This window comes from Helianthus annuus, chromosome 8, assembly GCF_002127325.2.
Source record: "Helianthus annuus cultivar XRQ/B chromosome 8, HanXRQr2.0-SUNRISE, whole genome shotgun sequence".
Taxonomy (NCBI): Eukaryota; Viridiplantae; Streptophyta; class Magnoliopsida; order Asterales; family Asteraceae; genus Helianthus; species Helianthus annuus.
The window spans coordinates 83,735,373-83,753,487 of NC_035440.2; the positions used below are offsets into that span (position 1 = coordinate 83,735,373).

Consider the following 18,115-nt stretch of genomic DNA (forward strand, 5'->3'; position numbering starts at 1 on the left):
TATAAAAACCGGCGGTTAAAAAAAACCGGTTATAAAAAAACCGGTTAAAAAAACCGGTTTCGGTTCTAAAACCAGTTTTTTTGTACACCTCCACATCTAAATCTAATCATGAGCGTTATATGTTATATATATGGACTGATGGACAGACCCGAGTGTTAGTGATGGAGGCCCAAATATAGAAGATCGAGCCATGATATTTCTGGAGGCTCATGATCGAGCTTCCAAAGATGATTTACTAAAACAAGCATAACTTTGGCTACGGGTCTCCGTTTTAGGCGTTCTAATGGGAGTTATGGACACTTTTATGTTTTTTCAGTGTTTTATGTATTTTTGTTTGTGGGCTTGTGTTTGGCCTATGGCCTTTATGTGACCCATTTCGAATTCCATTCTTTATTTATATCTTGCTCTTGTAATTCTAATGGCCAGAATTCAATTTTGAGAATAACCATTTTCACTTCAAATTCTTGCTCTTTGAGTTGAATTTTAGGGGTTTGGGAAAGATCATCACGGGTATTCGTAGAATCAACGTGATTTGTTCTTCATTATCGTATCACTCGCTACATCAGTTAGGTATCATAGTCAAATAACTTAGGTGGGAAAAAAATTGTTAGTGTTATCTAGTGTTTTACACTCATTTTTTTATTTGTAATGTAGAAAGGGTGACCCATATCATTTACATATATTCAGAAAAGAGTAAATTGCCATTTTAGTCCCTGAGTTTTGTCCAAATTTGCCATTTTAGTCCAAATAGTTTTTTTTGCCTTTGGGTCCCTAACTTTTCTCTTTTGTTGTCATTTTGATCACATACACTAACTCCATCCAAAAACTTCATCTTTACCCAGGGGTATTTTGAGGATTTTCATTTCAAATGTTTTCAATTGCCATTTTGATCCAATTCCAAAAAATCAAAAAAATTCCAAAAATCAAAAAAATTCCAAAAAATTCTAAAAAATAATAAAAATTCTAAAAAATTCTAAAAAAATACAAAAAATCCGTTTCAGCGCGAACCGTTTCGAACCCAAACCGTTTCGAGCTGAACCGTTCGAGCCGAACCTTTTCGACCCGTACCGTTTCGACCCGAACCGTTTCGACCCGTACCGTTTCGACCCGAACCGTTTCGAGCTGAACCGTTTCGACCCGTACCGTTTCGAGCTGAACCGTTTCAACCCGTACCGTTTCGAGCTGAACCGTTTCGACGCGAACCGTTTCGAGTTGAACCGTTTCGAGCTGAACCGTTTCGACCCGAACCGTTTCGAGCTGATCCGTTTTGACCCGTACCGTTTCGAGCTGAACCGTTTCGACCCGTACCGTTTCGAGCTGAACCGTTTCGACCCGTACCGTTTCGCGGCACGGCTCGCGTCGAAACGATTCAGCTCGAAACGGTTCGGGTCGAAACGGTACGGGTCGAAACGGTTCGGCTCGAAACGGTTCGACTCGAAACGGTTCGGCTCGAAACGGTTCGGTTCGAAACGGTACGGGTCGAAACGGTTCGCGTCGAAACGGTTCGGCTCGAAACGGTTCGGCTCGAAACGGTTCGGCTTGAAACGGTACGGGTCGAAACGGTTCGGCTCGAAACGGTACGGGTCGAAACGGTTCGAGTGGAAACGGTACGGGTCGAAACGGTTCGCGTCGAAACGGTTCAGCTCGAAACGGTTCGGGTTCGAAACGGTTCGTGCCGAAACGGATTTTTTGTATTTTTTTAGAATTTTTTAGAATTTTTATGATTTTTTAGAATTTTTTGGATTTTTTTTAATTTTTGGAATTTTTTGATTTTTTGGAATTGGATCAAAATGGCAATTGAAAACATTTAAAATGAAAATCCTCAAAATACCCCTGGGTAAAGATGGAGTTTTTGGATGGAGTTAGTGTATGTGATCAAAATGGCAACAAAAGGGAAAAGTCAGGGATCCAGAAGCAAAAAAAAAAGTATTTGAACTAAAATGACAAATTTGGACAAAACTCAGGAATTAAAATGGCAATTTACTCTTCAGAAAATGACCCTCATAAAAAATGGATCCTTGAATGATTTTGTATAAACCCATGAACTAAAGAGACCAGCACTTGGACTTAAAAGAAAATTACTTTTTCTATATGTTTTTTTAATCACACTTAAAGATTTATTCATTATGAGTTCGACCTCAATTTAAAGACGAATACATATGTATTCTTGTAAACACATTATTATAAGTTTTAGTTTATGAGTTGAAAAAATAAGTTAGCATATAAGTTTTAGTTTATGAGTTCGACCTCAATTCAAAGATGAATACATACACATGTATTCTTGTAAACGCATTATTCTAAGTTTTTATTCACAAAATATAAAATCGACGAAAGAGTGACGTCTCAACCTTTGCTATACATCTATTCACGAGCATTTATATACGGGTAGGTCCAGGTGTTGCGTATGGGGTTCAAATGACCCCCGAGAACCTTTTGTTACTGTTATATAATGTTCAACACTCGTTTTCTACGTATATTGTGTACTATACAAAGTGACGACAAAGAGCGACTCTAGTTCTTCACGCGTATTCGAAATTAAATTCATAGATTTTGTATAAACCCTTGAACTAAATGTTATCATTGAGAGTTAAAGAATATTCTTTTAAAATAATGAAATGTTTTACTAGTATATATACAAGCAAAGAGATAGTGACATTCACAAAGCATGTCCATGTGAAAAATATCAACCAATTTGTTGAAGATATTTTCTTGTAGATATTTTTCCATCACCTTTTTAATATCTTCTCATGATTATTCCCTTTTCACAAATCTTCCCTGCAAAGAAATATCAACGTTAATTATATATAGTTTTAAAAAATATGTTTATATATTTAAAAATATCTTAAAAAATGATTTATATGATATATTATTTAACTTAGGGGCTGTTTGTTTACCTCTTAATGGTTCGGACCTCTTACTGGTTCAGCACTTAATGATTCAGACTGTTTGTTTCATGAGCAGATGTCTGAATGGTTCAGACATTTGCCTCTGAATGGTTAAGCATTATACAGAGTCTGAATGGTTAAGACCTCTAATCTAAATTAGTCAGACATTTGCCTCTAAACGGTTAATCATTATACAGACTCTTAATGGTTCAGACCGCTTACTGGTTCAGCACTTAATGATTCAGATCTCTTACTGGTTCAGTACTTAACCATTCAGATGTTGCCAAACAGCCCCTTATACAAAAAAAAAAAATAAAAAAAAAATAGTAATAAGTTATGACCTTGAGTCTTGGTCTTTTATCCGCATTGAGTTTTCGAACTTGATATCTTATCTTTCTAGAGTAGAGTCTGTTTTGACGTTTCTTTTTGTATTTGAGAACACTTGCTTCCCTTTTGGTTTTGGCTTCTTCCATCACAGGCACTTCTCCCATCTAAAACATTCAAAACTATTATAAATGTTTAAAAAGTATGAATTAATATATTACATATCCAATTGTATGTAATTTGGTATGCATTATGTGACATTATGTGTATAATCAATATGAAACAACTTGTAACAATATGAAAGTTAAACACCATAATAAAGTAACTAACATATCTATTGTCGAATATCGAATGAGTAAAATCATCGGCCCGACAAGGACCACGGTCAGACCATGCATCGATAACCTCTTGGTAATTTAAGCTCAAGTTCAAACACGTTTTCTTCTCATCTTCTTCTTCATCTTCATCTTCTTCGTCTGCTTCCCAAAGCCCGAAAATCTCTCTCTTTATGTTTCCAATCAAATTGACAAAATTACCATCTTGATACTCCGTTTTGTCTTGATCGCAAACTCTCGAAGCTTGATCTTCCTCGTTCTTTGTGATGTCGTCCCATTGTATCAAATGATCCCAACTAAATTCATCATATGTGTTTCTCATAACACCTTCTTGACTCTCTCCCTCTTTAATACCCAAATTGCCCTTGAACTCGGGAGGATTGTCGTTGTTGTTATCGTTATCGAAGAACTCGGCAATTAAAGAATCCGGGACAAGTTGTTCTTCTTGCTTTGGAGATTTTAACAAAGAATTTGTCCCCATTTTTTTAAGTGTGTGTTTGTATGGATGTTGTTAAGATTAAAATGTGCATGAGAGGGTGAATATTATGGGGTTTGGGTTGGTTGGGTGGCTAGTGGTTGGTCTTTTTGGTTGGGTGACATGGTCTTATCTTCATTTGATTGATAGGATATGATCCAACGTGGCAAGTGTGAACAATATAAGGTCAATATATATTTCATGTGCTAAAGTTAGCCTATGGAGTGGGTTTATAAGATGAGGAAAAGGTGCTAGTAATTTACTATCTCTAGGGATTTATACATGCTTATATTTAGATATTTTGTGAAATGTATGGATTGATGATAATAACATTTTGGTTACTTGTGACCAAAAGTATGGAATAGTTAGCTCAAAGCTAAAATACAATAGGTAATAGACAATTTTCACACAAGTGATTGGACTCTCATTACATAGGGCATAGGTGTTTATAATTATGAATTATACATCCATCCTGAGGTGTTGCCTGGAGCAGTCATCCTTATCGGATAGTGTAGTGACTCAGAGGATCAAGGATCCTTATTATTACTTGTAATTTCTAACAATTGTTCTCTATGTTTACTAATATTCAAGTGCAGGTTATTAACGAAGTGGACTGAGTCTCAGCTGGAATCTCGGGAATAATTCGTTCAAGATGTTGTATGTGTTATTTCCACAAACGGTCATGGGGCTTGAACGTGGTCTTCCAAGGTTTTGGGACTTGGTTGTTAGGCTTATTCAAAATGGGTTGATCAAGTGTTAGGTTACACAATTACACACACTCTCTCACATACACTACGAACCATAACTCTCAAAACACTCATAGCTTTCAGTTGTAAAACACTTGATCAATATCCGAAGTTGTAATCTCTTTTCAGTTGTGCAATATAGTTGATAGTGATAGTTTTCACTATCTGAGATTTTTATGTTGAGAGTTTAATTAAGTTAAAAAGGAAAAAAGGAATTTGGAAACTTTATTATAGTAGAGGGGCTAAACATGTTATTAGCAAAGTTGAGGGATTAAAGTGGTAAAAGAGTGTAAATAGGACAAAAAAGGCTGCGACATGGCATCGTGTGATTGATTAAGATGAATATATGTATATGTGACAACTGTTCACGGTTATTGGGTTGCAGGCCGCGGTAGATGAAGGTATCGTTGTCAGTGGTGGATGCACTCTGGTACTTAAAATCGTTCCGAAATGTTCTTATTTATTTATTTTTTGTAGGTTATATTTGCTAATGTATATTAATATCTTTCTTTCTTTCTTTCAGGGTATGGATACTAAGACAGTCAACTGAGGAATAATAAGATTGGATTTTTGGAAACTACATGTAGGTGATCCTCTTGTTTAGATTAGATCTCCAGGATGCGGCTAGGCACATTTAACTCTAACTGGACACATTTAAAATTATGTAACCTGAATGTGACTTGTGTAAGTCAAATGAGTTGATGACTTAGACGGTTTGGCAGGTTAAACCACCTAAACACAGACAAGTCAAACGGGTCAAATGTCAAATAAAACAAGATTCGGTTAAAGTTAGCCTTGACTGTCCCAACAACAGTCCAATATAACAAGCACAAAACAAAGCGGAGCGTTGCTAGTTTGACAACATGATCGATCATGGGTATGACAAACTAACTTTACCTTCCATCCATTGGGCAAATTGATCAACAACTTATATACCCGATGAGTTGACTTGGAAATAGATAAATCGTATATGGGTTCATAATTAGACGATGGATCAATTTCGGTCTAGTCAAATTAGTCTAACAAGTCAAAACAGACAACTATTACAACACATTTTAGTTTAAAAAGCATAAGAATAGGTTGACACCACCCATTACCGTTGTTTATCTCCATTATTGACTCACTGTTTCCGGCAACACCACAGTCTCAACCACTACTGCCACCCTTGACACCCTCTTGTTCTTGTCCCCACCACCACTGTTGCCTGATAATCACCTGCAATAAAAACATATAGCTCTAAAGAGTAAATTGCTAAATAATCAAATTTGCTAGATAAACATATACTTGCTAGATACATCCATTTTACAAACATTGTCAAAAATTAAAGTTAACAAATGGGTACTTTTGTCATTTTATATACATGTATTATTTACAACTTTCTTTTAATTTCTATTTAACTTTAACATAAAAAGATAAATGTTCTTTTTTATAACCCCCCCCCCCCCCCCTCTCTTGCTCTCTGTAAATCTCTCTCTAGAACCCCCCCGCGGCCGTCTCTCTCTAGAACCACCTCCACTCGTCATCACCACCTGCCACCACCGCCATCATTTCAAGATAAAAACAATCACTCAACATTCAACATCTTCACTGAATTCAAAATCCACAAAATAGCATATCCAACCACAATTTTAATATTTAAAATTAGTGCTAAACTCAACGCAATTTCATAGAATCGATGCAACCTTCATCTTCATTACTTAACCTTCAACAAACCTGCAACAAAACACACAGTTAGTAGGTGTGTATTAGAGAGAGAGAGAGACACTCTATAGGGAGATTCAGATCCAAGAATAGCGAAGTTCTAATAGAATAACCGTTTCTTTAGCGAATTTTTGACATCTATCGACTTTTCCCGTTTAGTGAAGTTTCACTCCGGCAAGTTCTACGGTTCAGATCTGTTTTGGTTGGAGCTTGGAGTACTTGACTGGAGACGATGCGATCTGAGGTTTAACTAGGTGATTACTACTGAAATTTGTGTTCGTTTTGGTTGTGTCTAACGAGGAACGAAGGATGGAAGATAAGAAGCTTGTCTCAAAAAGAAGAAAAGTATACTGTGTTGGTGGAGTGGTTGCTTCAACAAACAAGAAATAGATAAAAGTGACGATGGATGGTGGCAAAACAAATGAATAAAAAGAAAGAAAAAAACAGAACAAATATGTAAAATGACGAAAATACTCCGTAGTTAACGTTTGTTTTTATGGTGTTTGTAAAACGGATGGATTTAGCAAGGATTATGAAACCTCAGTGGTTCAGATGAGAAAAAAAAAGTTTTTTGGATGGATCTGACAAATTTAGCCATACCTTAGGGACGGATTTGGCAATTTACTCAGCTCTAAATAAACCAAACATGTCTTTTACCTTTTCATCTTAAACAATTTTGTTTCTAACTTCTTCCAGTTTCTTAAGAATTTCTGCTGGAGTTCTATCCAATTCATCTGCAATTTTCCGCTGTATGTCTAGCGGCAACGTCGGGTATTGTTCACAAAGATCCCCGTCAATCACATCCTGCAAAACGAGACCAATTTTTAACGTTACTCAAGCATCAGACGAAAAAATCCAAACAACTTTATAACTTGGTTTTAAATTGTAATGCTCTGATGCGTTTTGGTCCAAAAATCCGATGCGTGATGCGCACGCATCACGTATACTGGACGTCTCTTAGTATAAAAGTACCATAAAATAATCATACATATAAAAACTACTTATAACAAACTTATAAAACATACTTAAGTCTTTAAATTAACAAAACATTAAAAAACATAGTCTTTAAAAAACAACAAACACAAACAGAAATACAAGAAACAGCAAACAGAATACAACAAACAAATACAGCAAACAAGAAACAGAAAATTCCATCTTTTTTAAACGAAGAACAGTTAGATGCATGATCATTCTTCCTGTTTGAGAAGCAGAACTACTGAAACAATAACAATATATTAAAATATATAAACAGAACTACTGAAACAAAAACAAGATTTGTAAGACTAACCGGTATGGTGAGCCTCATCCCCAAGGGGATGGGCCGCCACGTCACCGCCACGTAAGCGGGGGCCTAAAGGGGATGGACCTAGGGGGTGGGGGATGAACCCCTTTATACATATATGTATGTATGTATGAGGGGCGTCGAACCCGGCTTGTGGAGGACGGAGATGACGGGCCTGGCCCGGCGCCGGAGCAAGGGGGTGGGGAAGACGGGGCGGCGAGATGGGGACGGGCATGGGGACGGCCCCCATACCGTTTAGTCTAATTGACTAATTGAGTATGGATTGTGAAACTTTAAACATATATACTCTAAACAGAATTAGAAACATCAGAACTGTTCTCAAAAGTCAAAACTCCAATTTCCAAGGCTTACTTTTCAGAAAAGTTATCTTTTGTGTATATTTCCAGCTGTGTAAAATAAAAAAAATAAAATAAAAAAAGGTGACTCTTCATTTTCCCTCCAAAGCCAAAATAAAAAACCTATTCATTTTACATGTTGCACGCATCAGACCGCATATTGCAATGCTTCGCATCATGCGATATCACCGCACCACCGCCGCATCACGTAATCTGCTCGCATCGTTACACCTGATGCGCTGTTTCCACCGCAATATGCGCATCACGCATTATGCGCGCATCATGCGCGCATTTTAAAACCAAGCTTTATAAACAGTTTCGAGTTAATGTAATTACCTTAACAGGAAAATAAGCGGATCTATACGCCATGTGGTCTCTTCCACACAAAGGTGGATGTTCCTGTCGCATATGCATCTCCAAGTGAGAAAAGAAGTCCACGTCATCACGTGACGTAAACGCCAACAACGCCCCTAAACTCCCCATCACCGTTCCATACATCACACACTCGGTGCCACCTGGAATTAAAGATGCTTTCTGCATACACGTCACCACATCACCGACATGAAATTGCACAATCTCTTCAACCTTGTTTGGGGCTCCGTTAAGCTTCCCCTGCTCCCATTTAATCTTCCCGCCAGTTGGATCATCTTCGATTTCATCCGATACGTCCTGTGGCAGCCACACGAAGTAAATGTTTCCGAACTTGTCGGCACCTGCCATTGTGTCGAAGTCTACGTGGTATGCTGATGTCAGCCATCTCGGAACAGAGTCGTCAGCAAATACGTATAGCTGGTTTTCATCGCGTCTGTACTTGCAGTAGTGAAACGACTGTAAAAAAACAAACACACAATAGTCAGAATAGAGTTCTAACAATACATATAATGATAAAATGTAGATATGCCATTTTTGTCCCTGAGGTTTGGCCAGTTTCGCAATTTCGTCCAAAAATTTGTTTTTCCGCATCTCGATCCAAAAGGTTTAAAATCTTGTCATTTTCATCCGGCTCGTTAAGTCCATCCATTTTTCTTTGTTAAGTCAAGGATATTTCCATCTTTTTCGTTAACTTAAAGGGCAATTAGCTTTTTTTGGGGGGTATTCGCTCTTTTTACAAAAAGTGAATAAAACCAAATTGCCTTTAAGTTAGCAAAAAAGAAGGAAATACCCGACTTAATGGAGAAAAATAGATGGAGTTAACGATCCGGATGGAAATGGCAAGATTTCGAACCTTTTGGATCCAGATGCGAAAAAACAAACCTTTGGACGAAAGTCGCAAAACTGGCCAAACCTCATGGACAAAAATGGCATTTTACTCTGTAATTTTTAACCATTTGTGTTTTATCTCAAACGGGTCAAATAATAAAAACCTATCTAGTACTGATTACTAAAATAATATTGTTCAACCAGACCCATTACCCGACCTGCCCCTGAATGTCTCTTACATAAATTGATTATAGAACTAGTGGGTTTCCCCGCGCTTCACGGCGGGTTTTCGGTGGATATTGGTACATTTTATTACAAAACTGATACGATACGGAAACTCGATATAGCAGTCGAAAGAAACAAAAACAAATACATGGGCAAATACAAATCCGTCTTTGCCTAAACTTATACCGGTTATGAATACTAAAAACCAACAACGATTTTACTGGTACCGATGTTATTCGGTCGGAACCGAATTTGTTCGTCAAGAAACCCATAGAACATCGAGAAAAGCATAAAGCGAATACAAGTATCTATCTTGTTCATTTGGTGTTTGTTGTATTCGTCACGGTAAAGAAAATATCAATTATATATAAAACTTATTTATAACTGAACCAAAAGATTATAATCGAACAAAAATATTTAGTTTAAAGTATGTTTCTTTTTTAACGTATTATTGCGTTTAAGTTGAGTTTTCAATCCTTCCAAGTCTGATTATTCCGAAAACAATTTTATCACACATCTGGTGTTCTTCATTTTATATTCAGTAAAATTATATCTTAAAAGACTTTGAATGTTGGTGGGTTTAGGGCAGGTTAAAGTTAGTTATGGGCTCCGTGTGAACTCCATTTTCGTCATCTTCTTTACACGTCTTCAAAAGGTCAACATGACTTTTCAAATAATCCAACCAATTAGAAAAAAAATATATATATTCAATTCACTGTAGCCAAGAAGCTACATGAATTGTTATTATATATAATATATGTAGTGTGAATAATAGAATAGAAAACAAACCTCTTGAAAGTCTCCGACATAAATTCGATCACGGTACGTATGAATTGAGTTGATTGTATTCGGGAACAGCTTATTCTCACACTTTCTAAGCAGTCGTCTTTTACCCAAATCATAAAGCCGAAGAATCGACCCGATTCCAGCAAGCAGTCGTCCTTGAAACTGGCATAACGCAAGCGGAACACCATCAACTTGGGTTTTGTGCAGAAGTTCAAGCGATTTTCCATCTTTTACGAACCGGTAAATATGAATATATCCAGCTGTCAAAGATCTTTTGGGCCAAAACTGAAGACCCTTTGCTGTACCCACAGTTAAAAGGGTACCGTACTCTTTATCGTGGAAATTCACAGTGCATATACTGAACGCAGCCTCGTTGTCTTGAAGCTCTAGAAGAAATGTTGTCTCGGTTGACTTAGGGTCAAGAACCCGAATGCAAGAAACCCACTTATCCGATTCAGCTTTTGGATACCCGTATTGTTCATCAGATAACGGGTCATCTTTGTCTTCATCATCACCGCCATTTTCTATTTCCATTTTACCGTTTTCTCCCTGACCTGCAGCCTCAAAACATTCCTTTTTAGCACTTTCACGTAATTCAGCAGGAAAAGCACCCTGATCACTCTCAATCGTTACTAGAAGTTTCTTCTTCGGATGGAACACAAACTTTCTTGGAGTATACCTCAATGGTATAGCAGTTTCATTAAACGTCTCGCCTAATCTTTCAATTGTGAAAACTCTTAACGCATCCCCAGCAACCGCTACCACACCTTCAGCACACTGATCAGATGAAAACGAGGCTGCGTATTCGAGTGTTTCGTATGAAAGCGGCGTCAAAAGAAAATGACCCTGGTGAACATAACCTAACCACGGTCTACTCGACAAGCAAAGCATAGCTCGTCTTCCTCTCACCAGAATCGAGAACAGCTTAGGAGCACGGAGTCCGAGAAACCGAGACCGTGCATCCGAAAGCTGGCCCGTGACCATGTCCACAACGGTCCTAAACAGAACCCCACTTTGAAGACCCGCGTTCAGAAACAGGCTAGCCGGATGGTCCGCACCATCTTCACCACCTGAAGAAGCCTGAACCTCGAGAAACAGAAGTGACTCAGGAGGTGAAGAAACACTTTGCAGGCTAAGAACCTGCATACAGTCCTCGGGATCTAACGACAATATCCGGATGGTATTATCGTACGATCCCACAGCTAGAAAACGAGATCTCTGCCTTCCTTCGGGTATCGGAGCAATATCCAAACACGCCACGTCACCAGACATTTCGTTCTTCTCAACTTCCATCAACTGTCCGGTCATATCCACCTCGAAGTATATAATCTCCCCTCCACTCAACGCAACCACCACCTGAAGTCGATTATATCCGACCTTCACGATAGTTCGTTTTCCGGGAGTTCTCCACTCGTTAACACGCCCGTCTTCCCTGATGTGTCTAATACCACTAGGATGTACTTGCATTAACGAATCATCACCTATTAACGAAACAGCAAGTGAAGGTGTGGTGTCGAGAAATGCACTGTCGCTAACTTCTTCTACAGTTTCTCCAATAGAGAGAACAAGAGTCGCATTAGCAAAAGAAACGACGATAAAAGCATCGAATTCATCATTAACGTTCTTTTTAACTGTCCAAACCGCACTGGGAACCCCAGGAAGCTGTGAAACAGCCATTTCACTGATGGCAAGTCCTGGTCGTAAAATTCTAAGAGAAGAACGAGGGCCTTGGCCACAAAGTGTGAATATTTGAGGGGTTTCTTCTTCGAAAAGATTTACGACTTTCATATCCATAATGGGCATCAGGCTCTCCACTTGGTCAATTCTAACAAGATTTTTCAACCCTCTAGGCTTAAAAAATACCGGCTGGAATCCTTCATCGGTTTCCATTAACGTAGCTGATGATGACTCTACATCAGGATCAGCACCTATAGCTTGAAACTGATACAACGCATGATTCCCAAACTCAGAAGCAGCAAACAGAAAACCTAATTTCATGACACACATGGCAGATGTCACTGGTATGGTATCGAAATACTTAATTTTCAGCTCCGTAACACGCTCGTTATCATGATCAAGTGTAACTTTGAACACATCCCCATATTCGGTCTGCAGAAGAAAGAAAAACATAGATTTCTGCTTATGCATAGTAGCCGAAACATAAGCACCCCACGTTCAGCCGGCAAATCCGCTCGTCTAGGAATCACAGCACGAACATCCGGATGCCCCTGATTCTTATAAATAACAAAATTCTCCGCACAAACAAGCACCCCACTCGGTCCATCCCCACCACCAGGAACCGTCACCAACATATTCGCCCCATTATCCACCTGCTCCGACCACTTCCTCGACACATGATTCAACCCCAAATCCAACTCATAAAACGTCAACACCTTCTGCGCCTCGTTGGCAGCCTGCCCAGTCGAATCCTGATCCGCCTCCGAATAATCCAACTCAATCGCCGCAAATATCGGATTATCAAACCCACAGTCCACCCCAGCAATCGAGTAGGTTATCGTATGCGACTTATGCGCCTCCAACGGCGACGAAATCGTTAACCTAGCGGCCGTATCCCTATTAAGCACATAAACTAGCTTCTGCTTCTCACAGGCAGCAATCATAACAGCCCGGCCTTTGGGATCAATAGCTAAATACTGACCGGGAACTATCCTACGGCTTCCGGACTTACCGAACGTCTCCTGGTGAATTTGATCAAACAGATTTTTCTCCTTATTGTAGTCTAGAATAACAATACGGCCGGAATCGGAACCGACCGACAACGATATAGTCCTTTTGAGCACCGGTTAACCTAAAGTGAGCTAGAGATCTAATGGCACCGAAACATCAACGGAGAGTATGGTTTGGAGCTTACCGTTTTCGTCAGGGCGGAGGAGGTCGAGGAGTTTGCCGCGAGCGACGACGATTTCCTGTGATTTATTGCCGCCGGAAAAGCTGCCGTTGATGGCACAGACGATGCCGGTGGCTTGTTGCAGGGTGAGATTGTAGAGATACATGTTGGTCTAAAACCCTAGATTGTGAAACCCTTGGGAAATTAGGGCTTAATCACATCTACTGAGTTCGATTAAAAACAATGACTATCATTTACACTGTGTTCCAGAGATTCACTTAATTGGAGAAGAGAAAAGAATCGGAAGGAAAGAAGAGGGTAATGGTGTTCTAAAGACTTTTTTATGGGAAGAAAGGCAGGGAAGAGAAGAGACAGGGGAGGTCTTTTTAGAGTTCAGTTGTCTCCTCCCAAATCCGGAAGATTGTGAAAGAAAAGAATAATGAAAGTCACCCTCTTATTTCGGGTTCCAGTTTTACCCTCGTCAAAAAAATGGCGGGTATATCTCCATCATCCCGTCATATCTTCAACCCACCTTCCATCATCTCTCCGATAATCGCGTATCTTTAGTTACCGTCATGATCTTTCCCGTATCTTCAGATTCAACTTGATAAGGGCTGTTGTTTATCTTCGTTGCTGCAACCTACTCTCCATCAGTGATCAGCAATCCATCTTTGGCGTTATTTCACAATTATTGGTACTGTCGGTTTCTTGGATTGTTTATGAGACTCGAAGGTATGGGGGCCGGCTTAGGCCCGGCCTGGCCCGGCGCCGGACCCCCACACCGCCCCCCTCTGGCCCGGCTCGTCCAAACCGGCTCCCACATGACGCATACGACAGGGCTAAATTCAAAATTCTAGCCGTTAAAAAACAAACGGCTATATTAATTAAAAAACAACTTTTCCACTTTAAATAAATACCCCTTCTCTCATCCATTTTTATATCAAATTCTCAATACTTCTCCCATTCTCATCCAGTTTTATAAAAAACACTCCATCTTTTTTATAGAATCATGAATCCATTCAATCCGAACAATCCCAGCCCGAACAATCCCAACCCGAACCAACCTAACTTTTTTTCGACTCCCGCTTACACTCCGACTATCGATCCTTCATGGGTGTCTCCGCAATTTACGTTTTCGGGTTTCCAACAATCACCCAACGCCGAGGATTGGACCCGGGGGAACATAGATTTCCTATCGTATTATCCCTTTTCGGAACTATTCCTGCTTCTCAGATTAGCTAGTCTAAAACAATAAGGAAGAGAAAGAGAAGAAGTTCTATAAGTTGGAAATCAAAGATCTTTATTCCTGTTCTCAAGCCTTAATAAAGGGTAATGTTTCGTGAAAGGAGGAGAGGGCTTTAACGGTAATTGACGTATGAGTTGTTACGGTTGGAAGTGGCTCTACTGACAAGTAGAAGGGATTAGGTATGATTATTCTCATTAGAAAAGAAGAAAAAAAAGATTAAGAATTGAAGAAGTGATTGTAAGAGTCCTTATCTTTTCTTTGAGCTCTCTCTCGCTTCTTAATTCCCATGTTCCGATCTTTCCATTTTTTTTACCCATTTCTTGGGTAAAGTCTCCCAACTATATTTGAAAATGAATTGGTTATCCATAAAGATAAAGAAAGCTTTCTTGTAGTTCCGCTTCTTGCTCGAAAAATGAGGAAAGACTTGTCGGAAATAGTTGGCTTGGTCCGACCAAGAAAGGACACCTCTATTATTACATCAAACAACAATTGAATTGGGATCAAAGAATTAAGGGATTGGATTTGTCCCCGTCTGTCTTGTGTTCAACGAAGGAAAGCGCCCTTCCTTCTTCAGCTTGAGTCAGGGAAGGAAGAAACTTCACTGCAGGGGAAAGGCTTATGTCACTCTCAAAAGGAGCGATAGACCAGATGATCAGCAATAACCTGATCTTTCTATATGAAAAGGTGGGGATGACGTCAAGTCCGCATGGCCTTTATGGGCTGGGCCACACACGTGCTACAATGGCAATTACAATGGGAAGCAAGCTGTAAGGCGGAGCGAATCCGGAAAGATTGCCTCAGTTCGGATTGTTCTCTGCAACTCGGGAACATGAAGTTGGGGAAGGACCTTAGAATCTTGTATAAGAAAGGAAAGATTTCAAAAAGCAGACGCTTTTTCTTTTTCATTCACGATTTGATGTTCTAGATTCCTCTCTAGTCTAGATTCCTCGTCGATTCTTCCCCTCGTTCTTAATATCTTGGACATCTCATTTCCATGCAACGCATTCTTTTCGATCTTGTACCCGCTTGCTTCGCATAGGCTACACAAGCGGTCAACTCCTTTGATTTGATGGAATTTTCTTTCAAAATGCTGCATCATGTCGAATGGCGGGTCCATCGTCTATCCCCAAGGTAAGACCCCGAATGAAAAAAACGTACCCGCGTAATATCCAATTCTCGATTCGTCAAATCGCCCTCTCTTGGGCACCGATTTCTCTGGTATTGCTGGTCCTACTTTACAGAGTCAGAGTCAAGGTCAAGGCCAAGCAAGAGTCAATAAGTCGGTTCGATATTTAGAGCGGAGAGGGTAGAAAGGGCTAAGGGTGCTAAACAAGAAGAAGGAGTCTGAGATATTCCCTACAGGCATTCAACCCAAAATCGTTTAGTTCTTCACTACTCGTACAGGAAGGCCTCTCTTTCTGTAGTCTGTCTATGAGAGCGAGTTCATGTGCTTGCAGTTGTAGAACCATTCGCCTATCGTAAGGGTAAGGGCCATTGCCTTCAGTCGGTAAATAGATCGAGGGGAGGGGGAATGAGGCTATCATACCAGATGGGCGATCATCTTCTTATGAAGTTATGGCGGGGATAAGCTGTAGACATCTGCTTAGGTTATTAAGGCACTGCAGTCTTCTTCTTTCGAACTCGATGCTCTCTTGTTCTTTCCAGCTTTACTGCTGTTCTTAGTTATGGATTGGCTTTTCTTCCTGGTGCTTCCCTTCCAACACCTATTTCTTTCTCAATGATATCCGACGATCAAGACAATTCCCGTGAAAGTCTTTCATACGGCCCTAATGTTGTGTTGGCAAAGCCAACTTCTTGGGTTTCGGGCGGAGAAAAGCGGACGTGGGGACTCGGGTCGGGGCGCAGCAGGGCTACTTAAGCCACTTTAGTGCAAACCAGAAGGACTGGAGCTGTTGGATGTTGCTGAGTGCTGCTATAACTTAACAACCAAAAAGCTCTGCGTCGAACTTCAGCCCCTTCGAGTTGGTCGCGGGGCAACAGCCTCTGACGCCCCACACCGTTGCGGGATAACCTTCTTCTGACAGAGTGGTGGGTGCTACTGTCTTATCTTATCCCTTCTTCTTTTACCCCGCTGGTCATTCAGTTCAGTCAAGTTCATATGCTTTCCAACGTGGGAGTAAAGGGAGTTGGTAGCATTCCCCTGGCTTTCCATTTCCAATAAGTCTGGGACCGTCTGAGTCAGAGCAACCCCGCCGGGGCGATCCAGTTACCCGGAATTTTCACTATTATTCTACAAGCATTGAACCGTACTAGCTTCGTTACAGACTTGATACTGAACTGTTCACCCCTCTCATTCCAGGCAAGCAAGGAAGGCAGTTCGGTAGCTCTCCAACGGGCAAGTCAGTCCCAATCTCTAGCGCAATTCCAATCGCAACCGCCAACTTCCCAAGTGCAACCCCCGGTTCCACTTGACGATGATGAAGAAGTCGTCCCCGAATCGCCACCTCAAGAGCTCAAGCGCAAAAAAAAAACAAGGGGAAGGGGAAGGCGGTTGAAACCGTAGCCGAAACCAAAGGCGGTTCGAAAGCAAAGCCGAGACCTTGGACAAAAATAGAGGAGGAGGCGCTAGCAATGGTGTTTGTTAAGTCCTCAACTTGCCCGATTGTCGGTATGAACCAAAGTTTATTTTTTTAATTTAAATTTAAAAAGATTTATTTTTTATTTTTACTAATGCATTTTTTTTAAATTAGGGAACAACCAAACGGGTAGTAGTTTTTGGAAGGCGATAACGGAAAGATTTAACGGGATTATGGAACAAGGCCCGATGCGTGAACTCGATTCCGTCTCGGGCAAGTGGCGTAAAATGAGCAAGGCCATCAACACCTTTAGCGGGTATTATAACCAAATTTACACTAATCCTCCTAGTGGAAGTAACGACGAGGACATTCTTAACCTTGCTTTGGCTAAATGGGATTCTAAAAATTCAACGCCTTTCCAACACCTCCGAGCATGGAACATTTTAAAGACAGAAAACAAATGGAAGCCGGTTCCAAATGAGGTCGCAACCGCCAAATGGAGTAAAACTTCCGAGTCCGGAAGTTATAGTGCGGGAGGCTCCACCGCTCGTTGTCAAATCGACATAAACGACGACCTGGAATATGACGAGGATGTGTTGCCCGTTCACGAGTCGGAACGTCCCTGGAAGGGACAAATCAAAAAAAGAGGCGGCCGAAAAGCGAAAAGGGGGCGGCTCGAGCCAAACATCTTCCAGGGCGGGTTCGAAAATGGACGAGTTGATATCCGAATTTCGTTCGTTCAAAGAGCTCGCGGCCGAAAAATATAGTTACAAGAAAACCTTGTCGGCCGACTATGCTCGAGCGGAGGATTTTAGGATTATGAAGTTGGATCTCGACTCGGTTCCCGAGGATGAACGCGAGGTTTACCGGAGGATGAAAGAGGAGGTTAAGAAAAAATGGACGTCGTAGGTTGTTTACTTTTTTAATCGTATCGTTATTTTTGTTTTCGCTTTTATGTTTTCCGTTTCTAGGATTAGTAACTTTAATTTTTAGGAAATGTAATTTTTTTTTATGTTATGAAATGAATTTAATTATATTGTTTTATGTTTTAATTTTATTTAATTTTTATGAAGTTTTTATTAAATTAACAAAAAAAAAAGTTAGAAAATTATAAAATAATTAGGTGGGGTAGGCCCATCCTCCACCCCCCTCAAAATGCAAGGAGGCCC

General features: G+C 40.1%; 2 protein-coding genes and 1 pseudogene across 2 annotated transcripts; 1 reads left to right on the forward strand and 2 right to left on the reverse strand.

Annotated features, from left to right (window-relative positions):
* Positions 1-2,580: 2,580 nt before the first annotated feature.
* LOC110873223 (zinc finger protein CONSTANS-LIKE 8) lies at positions 2,581-4,264 on the reverse strand. The gene is made up of 3 exons (XM_022122157.2): positions 3,540-4,264; positions 3,227-3,376; positions 2,581-2,775 (listed from the first exon to the last, which is right to left on the reverse strand). The coding sequence occupies exons 1-3, from the start codon at positions 4,023-4,025 to the stop codon at positions 2,752-2,754; spliced, it is 660 nt and encodes a 219-aa protein (XP_021977849.1). The 5' UTR covers positions 4,026-4,264; the 3' UTR covers positions 2,581-2,751.
* Positions 4,265-6,017: 1,753 nt separating this feature from the next.
* Positions 6,018-13,585, reverse strand: LOC110873221 (annotated as a pseudogene).
* Positions 13,586-17,001: 3,416 nt separating this feature from the next.
* Positions 17,002-17,713, forward strand: LOC110870260. The gene is made up of 2 exons (XM_022119453.1): positions 17,002-17,038; positions 17,121-17,713. Exons 1-2 carry the CDS (start codon positions 17,002-17,004, stop codon positions 17,711-17,713), a joined length of 630 nt encoding a protein of 209 aa, XP_021975145.1.
* Positions 17,714-18,115: the final 402 nt, after the last annotated feature.